Source organism: Mytilus californianus, unplaced genomic scaffold, assembly GCF_021869535.1.
Source record: "Mytilus californianus isolate M0D057914Y unplaced genomic scaffold, xbMytCali1.0.p SCAF_9, whole genome shotgun sequence".
NCBI lineage: Eukaryota > Metazoa > Mollusca > Bivalvia > Mytilida > Mytilidae > Mytilus > Mytilus californianus.
The window spans coordinates 33,005,062-33,028,801 of NW_026262745.1; the positions used below are offsets into that span (position 1 = coordinate 33,005,062).

The 23,740-nt window shown below is 33.9% G+C and overlaps 1 protein-coding gene and 2 long non-coding RNA genes across 3 annotated transcripts; 1 reads left to right on the forward strand and 2 right to left on the reverse strand.

The window, feature by feature from the left end:
• Window positions 1–1,802: 1,802 nt before the first annotated feature.
• Window positions 1,803–5,792, reverse strand: LOC127715143 (uncharacterized). The gene is made up of 2 exons (XR_007988191.1): window positions 5,313–5,792; window positions 1,803–2,128 (listed from the first exon to the last, which is right to left on the reverse strand). It is a non-coding gene; the product is annotated as an uncharacterized LOC127715143 (long non-coding RNA).
• Window positions 5,793–15,396: 9,604 nt separating this feature from the next.
• LOC127715121 (uncharacterized) lies at window positions 15,397–17,046 on the reverse strand. The gene is made up of 2 exons (XM_052221165.1): window positions 16,830–17,046; window positions 15,397–15,673 (listed from the first exon to the last, which is right to left on the reverse strand). The coding sequence occupies exons 1-2, from the start codon at window positions 17,044–17,046 to the stop codon at window positions 15,420–15,422; spliced, it is 471 nt and encodes a 156-aa protein (XP_052077125.1). The 3' UTR covers window positions 15,397–15,419.
• A 1,200-nt stretch (window positions 17,047–18,246) lies between these two features.
• On the forward strand, window positions 18,247–22,280 carry LOC127715137 (uncharacterized). Its single transcript, XR_007988185.1, has 2 exons — window positions 18,247–18,312; window positions 21,656–22,280. It is a non-coding gene; the product is annotated as an uncharacterized LOC127715137 (long non-coding RNA).
• The last annotated feature ends 1,460 nt before the right edge of the window (window positions 22,281–23,740 follow it).

The following is a 23,740-nucleotide window of genomic DNA, read 5'->3' on the forward strand; positions in this document are numbered from 1 at the left end:
CATGAGACCTTATTTTTCATTTCTCTTTCCTTGATGGGGACGTTCCGTTGAGTTTTATTTCGATAATCATCTGTTTGCTATAACTTATGAAATATAAAATATAAATGGACGTGATACAATGTGATGTAATCTTGAAAAATCTTTAACAGCAGACATATATTATTAATTGGCCAAAGATACTACATATTCTAAATGTAATCATTTATGTAAAAGAATAATTTTGTAAGTGTAAATATAAAAAGAAGATGTGGTATGAATGCCAATGAGACAACTCTCCACGATAGACCAAATTACACAGAAATTAACAACTATAATATAAAATTGAGAATGGAAATGGGGAATGTGTCAAAGAGACAACAACCCGACCATAGAACAGACAACAGCAGAAGGTCACCAACAGGTCTTCAATGCAGCGAGAAACTCCCGCACCCGGAGGCGTCCTTCAGCTGGCCCCAAACAAATATATATACTAGTCCAGTGATAATGAACGCCATACCAAACTCCAAACTGCACACAAGAAACCAAAATTAAAAATAATACAAGACTAACAAAGGCTAGAGGCTCCTGACTGAATTTGACAGAACTGTTAACATTGTGCCCTGTAGGAATTTGATAAAATTAGGTATACCCCATTCAGTTTTTCCTGTTAATATACATGATAAATTTATAGGCCAATGCAAAGATTTTGAATTTGTTTCTTTCTTGCCTTGTAGATAATCCTCTAATGTTCTAACCTGGTGTTAGGAATGCTCTACTTGAAGAAACTTCAATTCGTTACATGTAATTTATTGTTTGAAAAAAAATATACTCTTTTTTTTTTGACTTTTTGTTTCATTGAATTTCCTTATAAAATTATTTTTGATACCGCACAAGCTCTTGATATCGGTAATTGGTTGTGATGTTTTGTATACGATGACATCTCGATGTAAAAATATGCGACTACCTCAAATTGATGTATCAGCAAGTTAGATACTTTGAGATATATTCAGTAAAAGCGAGCATTATTTGATACAGTTTTGCTTATTAATATTTTTGTGATTGTTCTTGTGTTTCGGTTATCTTTAATACCACCCATTGCATTTTCTCTCTTCATATATTCTTCTTTTTATATTTATCATACTAGGTTCCTTTATTAACTATGTTATTCCGCTGATCGAGACGTAAAGCGAAAGATTAACATGGAAAAATTATCTAACTCTTATATTGTGCCATTTCAGCTGTCCCAGGTTAGGGGAGGATTGAGTGCCCCCAAACTTGTTTTGTTTAACCCCGACACATTTATTATTTATGTGCCTGTCCCAAGTCATGGGCCTATAATTCAGTGGTTGTCGTTGTCTGCTGTCCATCATACTTATTTTTCGTTTACTGTTTAGTAAATTAATCTGGCCGCCGGTTTCTCGTTTGGATTGTTTTATATTTTGTAATGTCGGGACTTTTTCTAGCTTTCTATACGATATGGGTTTTGCTCATTGTTGAAGGCCGTAAGAAGATCTTTATTTGCTTACATCTACGTCAATTGGTCTCTGGTTGAATGATTGGCAATTATACTTAATACCATATCTTTGTATTTTCATATTCATACCATCATTTGTTGATTTGTCTGTGCCAAGCAGTGAACTGTAACTGTATCCGATTTTATATTTACAGTTCATGCATTGTTTTTGTTATTACATCCTTACGGGTTTCGCCACTCATATTTTCAGATGACTTTTTTTATCATTATATTTTGACAAATCCTTCCAAAACCATCTGATAGTTGCTCCGATGTCATAAAATGTAAGTTCAAAAGTTAACAATTAAAACAAAATGAGATACTTTATGTAATTTGACAGATAACCGTTAGGATTATCGACAATCAACTCTTATTTTCTTCGTACAGAGAAACAATCCAAAGAACAGATACCAACCAGTATGAATGTAAGAACAGCTGCTGCTATGTATCCGGTGTGTTTTGATGAACCACGATAATCGCCGACACTGATCTTTCTTCTTTCGAATCTAGATAAACTATCCTTTTTAATCACTAATTATTCTTTCAACCGTCTCGCTTTGGTATTTGCAGCTTCAGAACTTATGTTGGTCTTCTTGTGCACCATACTAGAACAACTACGGGAACTCTCTTCTTCAACTAAGAAATAAAGTAAATATAAAAATGAAATAACAAAGTTATAAAGGATATCACACATTCAAAGAGATAGGAACATTTTGCTTTAATCTGATTAAAACACTGTGGACTCATATTTTCGTGGGTACCAATTTTCGTTGATGAAAGACAAATTGTATTTTCGGGGATGAAGGGCAAATTATTATTATTTTCGTGGATCTTTAATTTTCTGTTTTTGCCAAATTTGCATACAAACATATGGGAATTTTGTACTTCTTCGTTGAACATTTAGTTGGTGGTTTACCTATACTCACGGAAATTGGAGGAACGGAGTGTTTTCAGATCCTTGAAACAAATCGTATATACAGGTGTTCAGTGGTTGTCGTTTGTTGATGTGGTTCATAAGTATTTCTCGTTTTTTATATAGATTAGACCGTTGGTTTTCCTGTTTGAATGGTTTTACACTAGTCATTTTTGGGGCCCTTTATAGCTTGCTGTTCGATGTGAGTCAAGGCTCCGAGTTGAAGGCCGTACTTTGACCTATAATGGTTTACTTTTACAAACTGTGACTTGGATGGAGAGTTGTCTCATTGGCACTCATACCACATCTTCTTATATCTATATAGGGTATGTATTTTAATCAGATTATTTTTTCTGTTATTTCATTTCACAGCCATTATAGCTCAACTGAACCAAAATTGATTGATTGTTGATTGCTTAACGTCCAGTGGCAAATATTTCATGCATGTTCAGGACGAAACTGAACCAAAAGGTCAAGAGTAATAATAACTGGCTGCCACGGCTTTTCAGAGAATTGATACCACAAAGAACCTTAATAAAACATTCAAAATTGTCTAAAGTCAGATTTTTTTGCTGAAAAATAAAAGATTTAAATATATTATTTAAACTATTCATATACCAAAGCACTGGCTTATGTGTGGATATAATACGGTTTCATAGTTATCTATAAATTACAACATTCATATTAACGTACAACGGGTGTGCAGAACTAAATAGACATAGCATATGGGAACTGAACTTTTAGTGGGCTTCCAGTTTCAGATAATTTCAATATATCATCGTAAATAGAATAAGCCTCAAATTGAGTTGTGCGTTAAAAATTGGAAAACAATCAGAGGCTACGATGATCTGAATTGTAAATCAACAAATGTCGTCTACGGATTAGAGTGTAATCCTTGCGGATTGGTATACGCCGGCTGGCCACGTTATTACTGGTGACCTAAACACTGTCATAAACACTTCTCTGCGAAATGTGTTATTCAAAGGCCTAAAATAACGTGAGCCTAAATCCATCAATTGGAAACACAACTTCAAAATACTGATGGATTCAGTAGAGAATTATGCCAGGCAATGGGTTAAACGCGAGAAAGAAGACGTAGATACTCTTTCCGAATGGATTAAGGCTGTGAGGTCGTTGATACAAATCAGAATTAAGAAACTGAATGGATCTATGAATACCCATGCTACATCAATCTTTAAAGACCCAAATGTTGCAAAACACCGGTCCTACCTCCATGACAAATATGTTGTTGTTCCCGCAGATAAAGCCCAAACAACATCGTTTTTGTGCGTAAATCCCATTACATAAACTGCTTGATAAACGAATTAGGTATTGACAATTCACTTGGAAACTCAACATGTATCCCCATAATAAATCCTTGATAATCATAGGTCTGTTCTATAGATATAAGATGTGGTATGAGTGCCAATGAGACAACTCTCCATCCAAGTCACAATTTGTAAAAGTAAACCATTATAGGTCAAAGTACGGTCTTCAACACGGAGCCTTGGCTCACACCGAACAGCAAGCTATGAAGGGCCCCAAAAATGACTAGTGTAAAACCATTCAAACGGGAAAACCAACGGTCTAATCTATATGAAAAACGAGAAACGAGAAACACTTAAGAATCACATCTATGTTCCTTTTGAATTTCAACCAAAGATGAAGAACTGTTTATTATTGTATTGGATACGTAAACTACATAAGTGTCCTTACAAACAACGGTATATTGCTCGGTCTTCCAAGTGCACCATGAAACCTCTTTCTAAATTTTTAACATCAATTTTATCAGCAATCAAAGCCGTGCTTCAAAGTTATTGTGAAACTACCTATTCTAGAGGTGGCGTGAATCAGATGTGGATACTGAAAAATTCCAAAGATCTTTTAGAGTACATACAATCTAAGACTCTTTCATCTTGCAATAGTATTAAAACATTTGACTATTCTACACATTACACAAGTATTGCAAACTGAAAGACAAATTGAAAGAGTTTGTCCTGCTTTGGTTCATAAAAAGGAATGGCCAAGGTAGATACAAATAACTTGTCTTAGGGAGGGATAAATCCTACTTTGTAAAAATTCACTCTGAATAAAAAAAAAATAATATCTGAAACTGACATTATCAAGATGCTTGATTTCTTGATTGACAAAATATTTGTTACGTTTGGAGGACTTATTTTTCAACAAACAATCGTCATTCCCATGGGAACCAACTGTGCCCTTCTATTTGCCGACTTGTTCCTTTATTCATATGAGGCTGACTTTTTACAGGAACTTCTTTGGAAGAAAGATAAGAAGTATCCTTTAACTTTACTTTCCGCTATATAGATTATGTTCTTTCACTAAATAATTCAAAATTTGGTGACTATGTTGAACGCATCTATACCATCGAACTTGAGATAAAGGACACAACAGATACAGTTAAGTCTGCCTTGCATCTAGAAATTGACAATGAGGGTCGGTTGAAAACAGAACTTTGCGACAAAAGAGATGATTTCAGCTTCCCAATTGTGTACTTTCCATTTCTATGTAGCAAAATTCCAGCAGCGCCTGCATACGGAGTATATATCTCCCAGTTGATACGATAGCCATGTCGTTGTCAGTTTATTTTTGACTTATGAGTTTGAATGTCCCTTTGGTATCTTTTGCCTCTCTTTTGCAATCATATTATGTTCAAAATAATAATAACGGGAATACAATGGTCATTTCACAAACACTTTATATATCTTGCAATATTTTTCTTCTTGACGAGTATGTAACGATATGTATTACAGTTTCCCAGTTTTTAAGTGAAGATGTGCTTTGATGCTAGGTATTAAGACCCCCCAATAATCAGGAAAAAAAAAAAAAAACAACAATTGCTGAAGAATTCTTTACAGTTATTTGTAATCTGCCCTTTTATATTACCTTTATATGGATAGATTATCCATTCCCCATCCTGTCCCCACCCTGTCAGTATTCCTGCAGAAGAAACATTCAATGGATTTGGGTCTGGCCAGCTTTTTCTTTTTTCTTTGGAAAGTTCTGATGAGGTTCCAATTTCCTTAACTCCATTTTCCCAACTTATCCAAAAAGGCATGAATTCCGCATTGCTCATCCATGTACCAGGCGTAAAATGCTCAAAATACGCCGTGACCTTATTTCGACGTAAAGAAATGGCAGTACTTGCAGCTCCCAATGCAAATTCATAAAACATGGAGTCAGATATATTAGAAGAAGACCATAGTGCCACAAATGCTGACTCTTTTGCTTTCACAAGAAACCGTATGTATGTTCTGTTTGAAACATCAACACTGTAAAGCGACAACGGTGTATAGTAGCTAAGTATATTCTGTGTAGTGAATTGTACATCTCCTTGATTTTTTGTCTGAATTATTTCTACCAGTATACCTTCAAAACAATAATATTTAAATCAAAGATTCCATGTCCATGCATTTTTTTTTTATTAATATTGCTTTGAAATTTACATGTAAGAAAGTGAATTTACTAAAAATACCAACTTTTCTGTATTCATTTCATTTAGGTTCTACACCAAGAACAAAAGGAGATATAATAAGAATATTTAATCACAAAACTCTGGTACATTATTTTCTGAATATATAGTTATAATCAATGCAGTTATTAAAATAAATTCAAAAGTGCATTGCTTTGACCGAATCGTGCAATAGCAACATGAATCATGACTGTACAAGTGATAAGATCTATAAAAGAAAGAGGTCCGAAGGAGAAGGACATTACATGTATTTGGGAAGAAATACATGTGTGCCGATTAATATACATTTTGTGGTAGACATTTTCTACTAATTTATGAAAATATAAATAAAAGGAATTGTGTACGTAGATGAAAAAGCAAAACATAAATAAATGCCCCCACTCTACAAACAAGTAAATCAGACAGATCAAAGCATCAACAGGTCAATATATGGTACTCAACAAAAAGACTACGCAGGTAAGTTGTTTCAGTAGACGATGGTAGATGCATACACGAGATGTTGGTTATTCATTAATTCCAGCATCTATCCAACAACAAAAATAATTAAAAGGAATCTAGAGGACAACATACAATCTTCAACAACAGATACGTGTATTTACAATATATCAATCTCGAAATCGTCTGGAGTCTATAATAGTTGTGAATTAATTTTACAGATACGAAAGTCCATCAAAGATCTGCCCACAACACCAAAATGTGTAAATAAAAACAAAGTTAACACACAAGTATATAACTAAAGACAATTAATTTACTGGCGAGCTCTTGACATTGAATTAAATGCATTTTATCAATTCTTCGGGCTTATTTACTCATATTGTTAGTCCGAAAGCAAGGCTTAATTGAAAAAAAAATGCATCTTTCATGTCAATATCGCGTTATACCTTCCGCATGCAAACATGATATCAACATCACAACTCCCTCTGGCAACGTTGACTATTAATGATTTTGGCTTTTTTTCAAGGTCCCTTTTGGTCATATAGCTTCTAACGTGCCTATTTTTTACACATCCCTGGTTTTCAAGTGTTTTCTCGAGTATTCATGCTGCATATTAATGCAGAAAGACGTTTCGGCCTCACAAAATTTACAAAGTGTTTTTTTTTCATTAATTTTACGGTCGAATCATGTAATGTCTAAAGTTCTCTATACCGTTAATCTATAACTGAACATTTTAGAACATTTCATAACAACAATAAAAATATCACATTTGACAAGTATTTAACTGTAACTGACAAAAAATGTATTGCATTACTATAACTTGAATAGCAAAATGGGTCGCTCAAAAACATTGTTTATTGCAATATAATTAGACTTACTATAAACGAATAAAAGTGGACCCATTAAAGACTATTTGTCCTCCGTAGTACTTTTTGAAAGACAAAGCAAGGGGGAAACTATTGAACAAATGGAGAAAAAAAATGAAAACTTATGTAGTATATCCAAAGGGCAATTGTCCGAAAGAAATAACACTTAAAAAGTTTTGAGCAACTTGCATGCATAAAGGAACAATTTTATACGACAAACCCTCCAAAAAATAATGTATCAGCTATTTACATGTACACCTCTACATGTAGATACTGCATAGTGGAAAGTATATTACATAACTTACCCTGAGTCATCTTTATAAATATTGCACAATGTAAAATGAAATACATTTTCCACATAGAAATAGAAAGCATAGTGAGGACGCTGTGATTTGATTTGAATTTTATTTCAAATTATAATTTACAAAGTGGTATAGAAAACAACCAATAGTTTACATTAAATTTAATAAGAAGATAATATAAATTATGTAAATAATCTAATATAACTTGATAAGATAAACCAATAAAGCAGGGTAATATTGTAGACATTTCAAAGTGTTAATATCCGAAAAAGATAGTTACTGTAAAATATCTGGACAATAGTGCAAGAGGATCACACGTCATAATGAAAATAGAACTTGAATTTTGATACATTTCCTGATAATGTGACACCACAATTTCGTATTGATATTAGTATAAATGTACTGATACTATTGGACTTTTTTTGTGTATGGGAAGAAGATTGTGTGGGTCGACCTATATTGTAGTACGTGTATTCCTAGAATAAAGTTGGTTAATTGATTAATTTGATGGTCACTAAACGTCCAGCAGGATATATTAAATGCATTTTCAGATTGATGACATGTTTAATTATGTCATTTGAAGATATCCTACCTTACGCGGCAAACTTACAAACATGTTAAACCCCGCCACATTCTTTGTGTGCTTGTCCCAATTCAGGAGCATTTAGTTCAGAGGTTGTCGTTTGTTCACGTCTGTCATAGATTTTTTTCGTAAATTGTTTTGTTATAAATTATGCCGTTAGTTTTCTCAATTGAATTGTATCACATTTTTCACGTCGGGGCCTTTTATAGCCGACTATACGGTTTTTCTAATTATTAAAGGCTGTTAGATTGCTTATGATTGCTTACATCCACTTTATTTGAACTTTGGTGGAGTGTTGTCTCATTGGCAATCATACCACACCTCCCGGCTTATTTTTTATATTAGTAAGATTTTGATGAAAAAGATAGTAGGAAGACACCTTTAATTTGATACATTATTCTGCTTTCCAGCTGACCTATTTTTGCCTTTTTCTTTTATAATTCTGCATGCTTTACAGAGAATCAGTAATTACCTGGTATTAATCCTTTAGTTTGACATGGTCAGGGACGGAACCAATTCTAAACGCACGTCATGCGAGAACGTGAAGGAAACAATGGGAGCGGATCCCTGGTTTTCAAATGTTTTCTCGAGTATTCATGCTGCATATTAATGTAGAAAGACGTTTCGGCCTCACAAAATTCACAAAGTGTTTTTTTTTCATTGATTTTATGGACAAATCATCTAATGTCTAAAGTTCTCTATACCGTTAAGCTAAATACTGACAAAATTTTAAAACATTTCATAACAACAATAAAGGTATCACATTTGACAAATATTTAACTGTAACTGACAAAAAATGTATTACATTACTATATTTTTTATAGCAAAATGGATCGCTAAAAAACATTGTTTATTGCAATATAATAAGACTTACTATAAACGAATGAAAGTGGACCCATTAAAGACTATTTGACATTCGTAGTACTTTTTGAAAGACAAAGCAATGGGGAAACTATTGAACAAACGGAGAAAAAAAAAATGAAAACTTATATTTACTATATCCAAAGGGCAATTGTCCGAAAGAAATAACACTTAAAAAATTTTGAGCACAACTTGCAGCCATAAAGGAACAATTTTATACGACAAACCCTCCAAAAAATAATTTATCAGCTATTTACATGTACACCTCTACATGTAGCTACTGCATAGTGGAAAGTATATTACCTAACTTACCCTAAGATCATCTTTATAAATATTGCACAATGTAAAATGAAATACATTTTCCACATATAAATAGCAAGCATAGTGAGGACACTGAATTTTATTTCACATTATAATTTACAAAATGATATAGAAAACAACCAATAGTTTACATTAAATTTAATAAGAAGATAATATAAATTATGTAAATAATCTAATATAACTTGATAAGATAAACCAATAAAGCAGGGTAATATTATAGACATTTCAAAGTGTTAATATCGTGTACGTGTATTCCTAGAATAAAGTTGGTTGATTGATTAATTTGATGGTCACTAAACGTCCAGCAGGATATATTAAATGCATTTTCAGATTGATGACATGTATATGGCATTTGAAAATATCCTCCTTTACACGGCAAACTTACAAACATGTTAAACCCTGCCACATTCTTTATGTGCCTGTCCCAAGTCAGGAGCATTTAGTTCAGAGGTTGTCGTTTGTTCATGGCTGTCATATATTTTTTTCGTAAATTGTTTTGTTATAAATAAGGCCGTTAGTTTTCTCATTTTTTACGTCGGGGCCTTTTATAGCCGACTATACGGTTTTCTAATTATTAAAGGCGGTAAGATTGCTTATGATTGCTAATATCCACTTTATTTGAACTTTGGTGGAGTGTTGTCTTATTGGCAATCATACCACACCTCCTTATTCTTTTATATTAGTAAGATTTTGATGCAAAAGATAGTAGGAAGACACCTTTAATTTGATACATTATTCTGCTTTCCAGCTGACCTATTTTTGCCTTTTTCTTTTATAATTCTGCATGCTTTTCAGAGAATCAGTAATTACCTGGTATTAATCCCTTAGTTTGACATGGTCAGGGACGGAAAAATAAAGGCAACAGTAGTATACCGCTGTTCGAAATTCATAAATCGATTGAGAAAAAAACAAATCCTGGTTACAAACTAAAATTGAGGGAAACACATTAAATATAAGAGAACTACGACACAACAGAAACACAACATTAAAATGTAACACACAGAGAAACGGACTATAATATAACAATGGCAATTTTCCTGACGGAACCAATTCTAAACGCACGTCATGCGAGAACGCGAAGGAAACAACGGGAGCGGATCCATGATCTACGTTTCGGATGTATTAAATTATACTCTTATCAGGCAACCACTCTCTTAACTACAATGTAACTATCTTTCTTAAGATAAATATTTGCCAGCAAGCGTATGTTTATCTTTCGAATTTATATCAAATACACAAAAAAAAAAAAATCAGCAAGACATGCAGGAAATTATGATGTGCCTCACCTTTTTACCGTAATCGTATTTGATATGTCACGGCACCTCGGATTTTTACATATTTTATCTTCGTTTAAGATCTTTCGACCTTAAACCTTAAACTTAACAACACAAAATGAAAAAGATACATTTCTAAAATAAAGGGGAAATAACAGATATCCACTGTACACATAACAGAACCTTCTGATAAAACGAGGAATGAAAAACTGTAATCTGAAAGATGACGCATAAATAAGGCAAAATCAAATTACATTTTGTGCTGATGGCTTATATTTGATAGTTTGAGTTTAATTCATTAGCATCGTTTACAGACTCAAGATAATTTGACAAAGTAAAGATATCTGTCTACTATTGAGGACGAGATATATAATTGATTAAGCCTGTCCTTAGGTTGCTGTCTTATTCATGTCTTTTATTTATGCAGTTTTAAGGAAATTGCACAGACTAATACGAAAATACTTCTACCATCAACAAACATTTTAAATTTAATCAACTTTAAAACAGGAACCGGAATTGTTATCATGGGGTTTGGAAGACTAAATTGATCCTGTTTTTCATGCGTCAATCATTGGTCTTAACTGTCAAGTGGTAAAAGTTGACAATGAGTCATATCCGGTGATGATCTGATATATAAAAAGTGGAAGAAGATAATAAGGGAACATTCACAACTCATAAGTCGAAGAGAAGCTAACAACGCCATGTACAAAGTCTAAAGACGAAACAGATCCACAACACTCTACATAGAAAACTAGGTAAGGAGATCCCGCTCCAGTAGTGGCACCTGTCATAACTTAAAATTCGATGAACTGAAACGTATGATACCGATCTCAGTTGTTCTAGAAGGGTAAGCAGATCCTGCTCCAGGAGTGATATCTGTCATAAGTTAAAATTTGGTGAACTAAACGTATGATACCGATCTCAGGTGTTCCGGAAGGGTAAGCAGATCCTGATCCACTAGTGATATCTGTCATATCACCATGCAGCCCAGTTCATGCAGCCCAGTAGTCAGCACTTCTTCTGTTTACACGAATTATCATTAATATGGTCATAATTATAAAAAAAAAAAATTTCAAAACACTTAAGCTTTTCGACCTCAGGAATAGTTTACCTTAGCTGTATTTGGCAAAACCTTTCGGAATTTTGGGTCCTCAATGCTCTTCAACTCCGTACTTTATTTGGCCTTTTTACTTTTTTTTTATTCGAGCGTCACGGATGAGTCTTTTGGAGACGAAGCGCGCGTCTGGCGTACAAAATTTTATCCTGATACATTTATAATGAGTTTATTCATTAGAAAAATTTTGTGAACGTAAATGTATGATACTGATCTGGGTGCGCATGACACATGACACTTGTTTCTGGACTACCTCCATTAGAAACGTTCGGGAACAAATGTTTTGAGCATTTTACATAAAACTCTTTTTATTTGTTTGGCATTAAATACATTGATTCGGAAACCAATTTTCTCCCTATCAAAAGTGGAAAGGAAACCACTGCTTTGAAATAGGAATACAATATCAATAGTGTCAGACCATTCCTATAACGGTGGAGGATTTGTGTTGCCACTCAAATCACAATCTAGATTGAACTTTTAGAAATAGAGGCAGTCAATTTAGATGTGATGTCTTTGATTCCAATACAAATATCTGAACTTGCTTTAATATCAGTTCATGTTCTTCTTGACTAAGTATATCGTTGCCAAACAAAAGTGACTTGATATTGTTTTGAAACGGGAGAGTTTGTATCGTATCGTTGTCGTCGGTGCATGTGTATAAATTATTATCGCTATTTTACGAAATTTTCCTTTGATCTTGCTGACTGATAATTTCCTTTCTCAGCGGAGTCGAGTGATATGAAAAATTATCGCTAGAAACTAAGGGAGCACGTGCCCGTTGTCAATGAAATTAACAACGTCGCGTTAGGTAAAATAGCGATAAAGAGATTATCATTGGTCATCTCAACTCGATTGCTTTTCTCACTTTCGCCGTACCGGCTCAAGCTAGAAAATCAATCTCGTTGAGATGATCAATGATAATCTATAATTACACTCCAACAGAAATGGATACTGCTATACATAATTACATAATGGTATAATACCACTAGAACATACTTTACTCTTGAGTATTATTTGATATAAATGTTCATGAATACCACTGCAATCAACAGTCTGGGATGAAGTATATGACCCTTCCGATCATTACAATACTAGTTATTTGTTTTTTTTAATCAAAGATTGTATTACCATTGCTTCACATCATAGTGCTTAGCTGTTAGATTCAATCGACATTCACGTCATCTTGAAATGATTAATTTACTAAACAACTACATGTATCGGTTCTGATTTGTTGTCTTGTGATGGCTAAGTTTATATTGGCTAGAATGAGATACAGAATTGGGAAAATATCCCGGACAGGAAAAACATATTAAATACGGAAAATAAAGAATGACATTACAAATTAGGTATTCAATGCCCGATCAACAATTATTGCTTCACAATGCCGTAATTTATGATACTGTGCAGCACATCGTACCTTTGTAGAAAGGTTAATAGATATAAGAAGATGTGGTATGAGTGCCAATGAGACATCTCTCCATCCGAGTCACAATTTGTAAAAGTAAACCATTATAGGTCAAAGTACTGCCTTCAACACGGAACCTTGGCTCACACCGAACAGCCAGCTATAAAGGGCCCCAAAATGACTGTGTAAAACCATTCAAACAGGAAAATCAACGGTCTAATCTATATAAAAAACGAGAAACAAGAATCACTTATGAACCACATCAACAAATGACAACCACTGAACATCAGGGTCCTGACTTAGGACAGGTGCAAACAAATGTAGCGGGTTTAAACGTTTTAATAGGCGCCAACCTGCACCCTAAACTGAAACAATAGTGTAACATGACAACATAGAAAGACACACTATAAAATATCAATTGCAATGGCTTAACTCAATCAAAAGACATATTAACAAAAACAAGTGAACATACACTGGACGAATAAATTTGATCAATGACACAAACTTGTTTAGTTCGAATTTGATGGATTTATTCCGATATCATCCGAAATAATGTTCCATGATCGAATACCTGAAGGCAGAACATAACTTCGTACAGTTATTTTTCTGTGTATGGTTTGTTCGTATTCTGTTGTCGTTATGCATATTGAAAAGCTGTTTGGGGGTGAAACTTATTAACTTTTAGGAGTTTTATGAAACATAACATTTCATGAAATCCCGGCCCGTCTTTTCATACAACTTACTTTTCAAGAGTTTTGGACAACAAAAGCATGTGACTATCCAAGTCACTTCAGATTGTACATTCACATAAAAACATTTTCTCAATTTTCTCAATTGCATAGTCTGGAATATTATTCTAAATTATATCTGCATTTTAAAACATGTTTTTTGCCACCTTTGGTATCTGTTCTGCGTTTTCAACATGTTTTATTTGGTAAGAATAATACTGATACATATATATTACCAACTTAACCTCTATTTATATAGATATATACCATATCCCAGAGCTTGTATTTCAATTTGTTAAATTGAAGTCATCCATTCAAAAAATTTACGGACGCCATCACAAGTTGGTTAACCGAAAATGGAATTTCTGTTCCTCAAATGACGACGGATATGTTCCAACCGTGGCAACCACAATTCCATCCTCTTTTCCTCGAATGTAACATCACCGAATTAGACTTATACGGATGATGTTCTTCTCATATATTTTATGATGGTATGATACTAAACCCCTTACGGGAGGGATTGTACTTGATTTTCATATGATGAAGTTATAATCTTTCAATCAGTTTAATTGAGGTCTGGATCTGGCATGTCAGTAACTGCTAGTAGTCCTTTGTTTATTTGTGTATCATTGTCATTTTGCTTAGTTTTTTTGTTACCTATTCTGACATCGGACTTGGACTTCTTTTAAACTGAGTTTTACTGCGCGTATTGCTATGTGTTTCTTTATTCTACATTGGCTAGAGGTATAGGGGGAGGGTTGAGATCTCACAAAACATGTTTAACCCCGCCGCATTTTTGCGCCTGTCCCAAGTCAGGAGCCTCTGGCCTTTGTTAGTCTGGTATGTTTTTAAATTTTAGTTCATTTATATGTTTTGGAGTTTAGGGTGACGTCCGTTGTCACTGAACTAGTACACAATTTTATTTAGGGGCCAGCTGAGGACCACCTCCGGGTGCGGGATTTTCTCGCTGCGTTGAAGACCCATTGGTGGCCTTCGGCTGTTGTGTGCTCTTTGGTCGGGTTGTTGTCTCTTTGACATATTCCCCATTTCCATTCTCAATTTTATTATAACCGGATGTGTACTTACATGAGCAACACCAAGGGTGCCACATGTAGAGCAGGGTTTGTTTGTCCTTTCACTGGAGATCAGCGACGGATTTTGATGGGGTTCGTGTTTCTCAGTTTTTTAGATTGTTATGTTGTATTTGTAGACTGTTGTTTGTCTTTTGTTTTTCGCCATGGCGTTGTCAGTTTGTCTTCGACTTATGAGGTTGAATATCCCTTTGGTATCTTTTCCCTCTATTTTTCAAGGAAATTATTACTCTTAAGGTCCCTTGTTTTGTTCAATACTAGTAGCTTCGAATGTTGCATCAGGCTCCTTCAAAATTGGCGTAAAACAGTACATGACTTATACGAACAAAATCGCTATAAATATTGTGTAGGGCTTTTCAAGAATAGTTTTGATAGTGTTAGTAAACGCTTTCGCAAAAAAAAAAAATAAAAAAAATGATGACTACTAGTATTTTATTTATAGCTATTTTATTCTCTTTTTTTTTCACAAAGACACATTCCGTCAAATTAACTTTTTGTTTGAACTGGTATCTGTATTTTTGTCTTTTTTGTTTTGTTTTATCTATTCCGACTGGACACGTTTTGGTAACAAATCCAGAATGACTATAAACATCCCAATAAGGATAATGACAACACTTCCTATACAACCCAAGCTAACGCAAGTGACCCTAGAATCATCTGCACATATCTTTTTCCTTTTATATGCAGATAACACTGTCTTGTCTTGAATACGAATGTCCTGTACCAATTGTTGAATAGTAGTTGTTACATTTGGTGTTATATACTGTCGACGGTTATCACAGTGTGATGATGTATCTATGAAAAAAAAAAAATTTTAATAGAGAATAGCATAGCTGATGTAAATAATCCGAGCGAAATTTTTGTAAGCTTATGTAAGTTCGCTAAAAAAATATGCTTCAACATTTATTCTGTAATTACAGTCACACTATTCCGAACCGTAAAGTCTTCTTATTTTTCTATAATGTAACATGAGAAGCCTCCTTCAATTGTTGTTTGTTATCTTGATTTATCTCTAGATTCCTAATCAATTTACGAGATTTGAAAATTAGTAAACTTACGCCTTAACGTACAGGTTACAATAAACCATTAGATTTTATAGGCGCACACATTAGTATGGCTAATCCTGATTGGTCGATATGTGCACCCGTTATTTTCTTATTATAAGAGACTTCTTGCACTCTGCATTATACCAAAGGCAAAATGATATATTTTCCTTAGCCCTAACGGAACTGAGATGTCTTTTCAACGCTAGGATGAGACACGTGTTTTTAAGTGCAAAATTGATAGGCAAGGGAGATAAGTACAAATTACGTTGAGAAAAGCAACAGGAACCTATATTTTTTTGGACCAAAAAAAAAAACTGTCTGAATAATTTTTTTTAAATCTAGCAAGGTTTCCTTAAAAAAATCAACTTTCTAAAAGTGAGTATCTCGAAAAAGGCTATCATTGTCGCCTATGGGGAAATTAATTGTTTATTGCAATCTACAACATAGACGGTTGTTTGCTACATGAACATGTCATATATGAGAAAATGTTTTTTCCGTTTTTCTACTTTTCTTATCTTTGGTTTATTCATTTTTCTTCTCGCAGGAAAAGTAAATATGCTTGTGCTGCAGTGACTAAACATCTACCGAATCATTTATAGATATCAACAATGCATACATGTATATACTTATATTTAATGTCATCTTTTCTAAATCTTGTCACTCATGGTAATTTGAAATCAACATAACTTAACAAATATATATTAAATGATCAATACATATAACGTTTAAGAAGGTGTTAATTCAGTTTTTTTTTAAATGCATCAACTAAAATTTGTTTAGTAGATACTAGTATGTACAGAATTACCTTGAGAAGGACATACTGTCTGTTAATTCATTTAGGGAGTTTTATCGAAATGTTTAGAGAGTACATTTGGTGTGCATTAATATAGTTCGAAAAAACTTACTCTGACCGCCAATGAATATCCATTCCCCATCACAACCATTCCTAGTCATTATTCCAATTTCTCGAGTTGACAACGTTATTTTTTGGAAATGTAAGGTAAAAGCGCTGAATAATTTCGTAGTGCCATACCATAAATCTCCATTTGTCAAGTCCAGCGAAAATTTTTTAAAGTTATAACAATCCAAATATTTTGAATTTCCAATTGCTACGTTAGACATCTGTTTAATTTCAATTCACATGCCCAGTTTACTGTCATTCCAAAGTGCTAACACTGCATCGTGGCAAGCTTTCAGATAAAATGTGACATTTCTTACTTCAGTGACGTTAAATCCATTTTTGGACAATTGTATATATTGATTTCGAGAAAAAAAAATGGAATCGTTAGTCGTTCCTTTATCGAGGGTTTTCAAAACAACAGCAAGCTCACCTGCAAAATGAAATTAAATAAGTTTTACTATCAGTTTGTGGTAATTTTTCAGTTCTTCGCCAGATTCAAATTTTGAACGCCAGACGGGCGTTTCGTCTACAAAAGACTCATCAGTGACGCTTAATTAAAAAAGCAAAAAAGCCAAATAAAATACGACGGTGAAGAGCATTGAGGACCCAAAGTTCCGAACAGACCTCTTAAGGTGGCTCACCCCAATAAGGACCCCCGGTAGAATTTTTTTATTTTCACATATTTTGTAGATTTTTTTATGCTGAATCCAAAAATTCAAAGAAAAAAGGGGGTCACCAGGCTCGTTTTCCCCTCAAATGGAAGCGAAATGTGCGATTTTGACCCTATTTCCAAACTTTTACACCCTTTCAACAATAACGACTACATCAAATTCAAAGACTTTTAGAACCATGTCAGTATGATTATTATGTGAACAAACAATTAAATTTGAAATGTAAACGTTCCCCTTGGTTGTATTAGACTTAAAAATCCTTTTATTTTCAGATTTATGTCTAAATTTGGCATTTTTTAATTTCAGTTTAAGGCTAAAAATATTGGTTAAATCGATTTTTCGTAAAATTTCCCCGGTAGATTTTTTTTAAAAACGAATATGTCAAAGCTATGAACTTTTCGAGCATTTTAAGGTAAAATAAAATGGGGGTCACCAGGCTTTTAAAAAAGTTACGAGCTTTTGTTTAACCCCTCTACCCCATGAGGTCTGATTTCAATGCACTCCATTAATTACTTTATTGTGATTTTTTTATTAATGTCTTTAAATAAATAATGTTTGTAATTATATCAATGGACGAAAGCTGAATATAAATGTGATGAACATTTTACTGTTTGTTATAAAAAAGCGAAATTTTGATTATTTTGGTGAAATACGGTAATTTTGTCTGGCGCGAGTTGCTTCCCTCTAATCTGGCGCCATAATCGGACAACAGAAATTTCAGGGTTGCCATTGCTGAGCAGCATACCTGATACTGCACTGATAAATACGACCATGTGCATGAATAACAGACATAGTGGCGAATAGACAACGATGAAGGTAGAGTCATTACATAAGAAAACATAGATTTTAATATATTAGACAGCTAAATGTTATCAGTATCACGAAAAATACAAAGTGGGGGGTTATCTCAAAATACTCGATACTGTAGAAAATCACTGCGGCTGAAACCTTGCATGGGCTAAATTTCTGTTCTATGTATAATCGTTATGGCTGGTATCTTATTTATGTGTTTACTTGACCCTTAACCTGTTAATTGGCAAGTTGTGAACATGTATAGCCTGTTTTGAAAAAATATCCGTGTCAAACAGTCAAAGAGGAGGGGATGGTCATTTTCAGCATCTCATGATCTGCGCTATCGTTAGCGTCAAATGAGTCTTGATTTTATATCGTCATTCGTAAAATCAAATTTCGTAGCCACGTTAGGGAGCTACCATTTGATTTTTATGGGGGGGGGGGGGGGGGGGGGCTAGGATGAAAAATGTTGTCCTGCTTTTTTTTTAGTTGTAATCTCTGTCCTGCCTTTTTATATTTTTACTCTGTTCGATCCTTCCTTTTTTTTACTAGTTTATCCTGAATTTTTTTACACAAATTGTCATCCTGAATTTTTTTTTTTTTACCTGTGTTGCTCATCCTGCCTTTTTTTTTTACTCCAAACTCCTGTCCTGCCTATTTTTTCAAATTTCATCCTAGCCCCCCCCCCCATAAAAATCAAGTGGTAGCTCCCTTAGGGTCAAATGAAGTTAAATATTTATCGTTAGCGTCTATAATGACTAGTAAAACAGGTTGGGAACAAACCCTCTACATGGTGTTTATACCTGTATAGAGGAATAATCCTTCTATAGAGGGATAAAAGAGGGGTGTTTTTGTTTAGAATGGATTTAAAGCAAAATAGGGCAGAATGGCATTTTCTAGTTATATTTGCTATAATCTATAGCACTATATATGCATCAATTATTGCACCTTACTGTATTCTGTATTTCTTTACCAAAAAATGGCCTGGGATGCCCAGTTTTCTGCTAAAGTGACAGAACTTGCAATCTATTGTATACCTATCTGAACACCTGATCAACAACAAAAGGGACATGCGTTGACCTTTAAATTTTATGTTAAATCTAACAATAGAAATTCTGTTCAGTGAGGCATAACTGAGTGGAATTTACCTGATCATCACAGCTTTCAATTATGGTGTACAATAGATTGTATATTCAGTCAGTTTAGCAGTAAACTGGGCATGTGAATTGAAATTAAGTACATCAATTGGTGCATCAAATGTAGCAGGTTACTGCCATAATAAGTAGAAAATGCCATTCTGCCCTATTTTGCTTTAAATCCAGTCTAAACAAAAATTCCCCTCTATAGAAGGATTATTCCTCTATACAGGTTTAAACGCCAGTGGCGGATCCAGGGGGGTTCCGGGGGTTGGAACCCCCCCTTTTTTTTTGACGATCAATGCATTTGAATGGGGACATATAGTTGGAACCCCCCCTTTATCCTGGGTTAGGAACCCCCCTCCCCTTTTATAAATGACTGGATCCACCCCTGAAAACCATATAGAGGGTTTGGTCCCAACCTGTAAAATGGGGTACCCCATAACTTCCCTCGGACAGGGGTTCATGATTACCACTCCCTATCCCCAACTCCCATTTCTCTTCCCTTTTACTCTAAAATTTTCTCCCCTAACTTCTACCTCCATCCCCCTTGCTCCCAGACAAAAAAATTGCAAAATATATTTCCCAGATTATTCATCCCCCCCTCTTTTCGAATTCTTGTCCTTTCACCCAAAAATCATGTTCGCTCCAATTCACGTTCATCCCTTTTACATTCGCACCCTGAGTCTGTTTGTACCCTTCCTTTTATCTAAATCATGCTTTTGTTAGTATAGTTCTATAACAATAAAATAAAGATATATTAAGTTTATTTTTATTGTTTAAAAATAAAGTGACTCACACAAGATCTAAGGTTTTTTTTCTATTTATAATCTTCATAAGATTTACTTCTACCAAATTGGTTACTTTTATTTTCACTCAGACCAGGCTAATTAACGGTAACATACCTGCACATGATACCCCCTTTTCTCGCTTCCTGATCCCTCATTCCCATGTTCCCTTATCCCTGTCCACCCGCTCAAGTAGTCCTATAATATATGAACTCAGGGGCATTATTTTCTATTTCTGTTTTCTTTTTACTGATTTTGCTATTTTTCTTTCTTTTTTTTTTTATTGTCAATGTGCCTTTAAAAAAAAAAAATGAAAATATCAGCATGAAAACGTTAAATAGTGAATATATACATGTAATGCGAAGGCATATATTATAGGACTACCCGCTCAAGGGGTTCCATTGTTTCGTTTGTTTTCTTGAGAATACATAAATGGCCTGATTTGTAAATTATAACCACTACAGTATGAGGCAATACATTTTATTGATGGATTCGTCTTGATCACAATTTGTTAACAATTAAACACCCCCCCACCCCCCCCCCTGTCTCTCTTTTGTATAAAAAATTTCATAACGTCAAGTATCAGGTTTAAACATACACGTAGGGCTTATCTTGTTTACCAAATAACACATACATTTGAGTTGAAAAATTCATTATTGTTTTGTGCTTAGTATTTTTAAACACAAAATTTGTATATCCCATATTCCAAACAGGTTACAAGACACCTCAGAATAATTTGGTTGACGAGGAGTACAAATGTAGCTCAGCTGCATTTTAGAATTTTTAGGCATAGAAATAACTTGTCCCTGGCATCGAAACAGCATGCCCTGAGAAGTCTGTATTCAACATATATATAAGAACAAAATCACTATTTACACTTGCTGTGCATGTAATTTTATTTTGTTTGCTCATTATTGTTGCCACAAATTCTTCATTTTTTTACGCCGTAGTGGAGTGGGCATTAAGTTTTACCCTTGTCTGTCTGTACGTATGTCCCAAAATTGGTGTCCGTTCTCTAACTTCAGTTTGCCTCAACCAAATGTTATGAAACTTATACACAATGCTTATTACCAACAAACACAGATCAAGTTTGAATTTTTTTTGGTGGTGTCACTTTTACTGTTCTAGAGTTATGCCCCTTTACAAATGGAAAAATTGCTGAATTTTTTGTTTCTGTTCTCTAACTTTAGTTTGCCTCATCCAAATGTTATGAAACTTATACACATTACTTATTACAACAAAATTCAGATCAAGTAAAACTTTGGGTAGTGTCACTCTTACCGTTCTTTAGTTATGCTCCTTTATAACTTTATATGCAAGTGGGGGCATCATCTGTGTCCCATGGACACATTCCCCATTTATTTAAAATATGAACTACATTATGCTTTTAAATGTCAATCATGGTTGATTAACTGACAGAATTACTCTGACATTTAATTTCAGGCTTCAAGTACATGTAAGAGGAAGGAGTGATTTGTTGTGGAAGATCCTGGAATGGTCAACTTTACTTGGAAACTATTGGCAAAGAACTGACAGAATTTACACGAGATGCCAGTATCATCTTGTCTTGCAATTGGGAACTATATGTAAAGTGCAGAAACTTAAGAACAACATTAGAAGCCAAGATCAACAATACTTGGAACTACATGTATAATCAAAGTACTGTCAGAATCCATATGAGAGAACCCAAGATCATCTACACTTGGTGTCTATATGCAAAGTGTTGTCAGAATCCACTTAAGAAGCCAAGATCAACTATAATTTGGAACTATATGCTTTAGTGCTGTCAAAATCCATAAAAAAAAATGTCCAAGATCAAAAGGACCTACTTTACCTACCTGTGCCAATGATGAATACAGATTATTGAGTCTTATAAAAAACACTGATGAAGAATATTGATATAAAAGTAATGAAAATATAGAGCTGATCAGCTAATGATTGTACATGTACATGATGTATACATGTCAACAATTACTAGTATATTGAAATTGACAATGCTAATAAATGTTTTATAAATTTGATCTCAGACATTTTAGGAATAAAAATCAAAAATGTTTCAAAAAATGAATTTTAATAGAGCTTTTTTTGCTGTCTGTAGAGAATTTTGCTGCAAACACAATTCATGATATGCAAACTGCAATATATGCAGTTGTCTTTAATACAGAAGGTAGCTCTGAGATTTGGAAATTTTGGAAATCATAATACCAAGTGGCAGTTGTGGTAAATGCACATGCCTTTGCCTCATCTTTTACCTCACCAACCCCTGACCTAAATGGCCACTTGAATTATTTTACATCATTTGGCATTTGTTTTCCATCCATATGCTATTCAGTTTCTATTTCAAAAGTTATATTTTCTGGATAAAAGGAGAAATAAAATACAGTTTTGTTCAATGAGACAGCAACCAAACAAAACAACCAAAAGAATTATATATTGTCTGGGAAAACTTGTGTCTCACTATTAACTGACAACATTTTTACCTACTGTAAATTCAGAAATTATTGCGTGCATTTATTATTGCGATTTTTGACGAATGGACTAAATTGCAAGTTTAATTATTGCGATTACAAAAAAAATCTGCATAAAGATCTATAATTCAGTTATCAGAATGTAAGTTCTTATTATTGCGATATTCACCCTGTCGCATTATTTGCATTAATAATAACCTCACAATAATTTCTAAATTTACAGTATCACAATAATCCAAATTAATTTTGTTTTGTAAATTTAGATATGCACTCAAATTAATACAGATTGCTACAAAGATCTCAAGCACATTTCATGGACCAGTGATCAAGGTTAAAGTTACCTGATTAGGGTTGTTTATCAGATACTGTTAGCAATAGGTCATTTGTCAATGGTCATGTTTTTGTGTTTTTGTCTGTTTTTTCTAATACTAAAAGTACATGTAGTAGATAAACTATATGTATGCAATGATTCACAAATGTAAGGAGTACATGTCTGTCTGGCAATTGTCATTGACCACATTTGCATGGTTCATTGGTCAATGGTAAGTCCTCTTTAAACATGCTACACTGTGTAATCAATAGGTTATTATCATGATTATATTTGGTGTATGGTATGATTATTAAATGTATATATTGAAATATTAAGTAAAAAGATGTGATATGATTGTAAATGAGACACTCCACAAGAGACCAAATGACACAGAAATAAACAACTAAATGTCACCATACGACCTACGACAATGAGTAAAACCTATACTGCATAGTTGAGTAAAAAAGCCTCCAAATGACAAATGTACAATTTAAAACAATTCAAATGAGAAAACTAATGGCATATTTATGTACAAAATAATGAATGAAAAACAAATATGCCTGTCTTGCAGGGTCTATCTGAACTTAACCTTATGTTCATGGTTTTGTCTGTTACTGGCATACTATATATATGTTTAAAATATTTGGTTGATGGGGTGATTGTAACAGAGGCGGATTTAGGGGGAGGGCCCATTGGTTGATTATATAGGGAATCACTGAAGCATGACTGGAGCAGGCCTCTCTTAGGCAG

Bases quoted from the DNA above. Each gene is read 5' to 3' on its own strand.
- LOC127715121 (XM_052221165.1), bottom strand. From the start codon at position 17,046: ATGTCTAACGTAGCAATTGGAAATTCAAAATATTTGGATTGTTATAAC. The intron at 15,674-16,829 runs GTAAGTTTTTTC...TTTTTTTCATAG, and splicing joins GATATTCATTGGCGGTCAGA to ATACATCATCACACTGTGAT.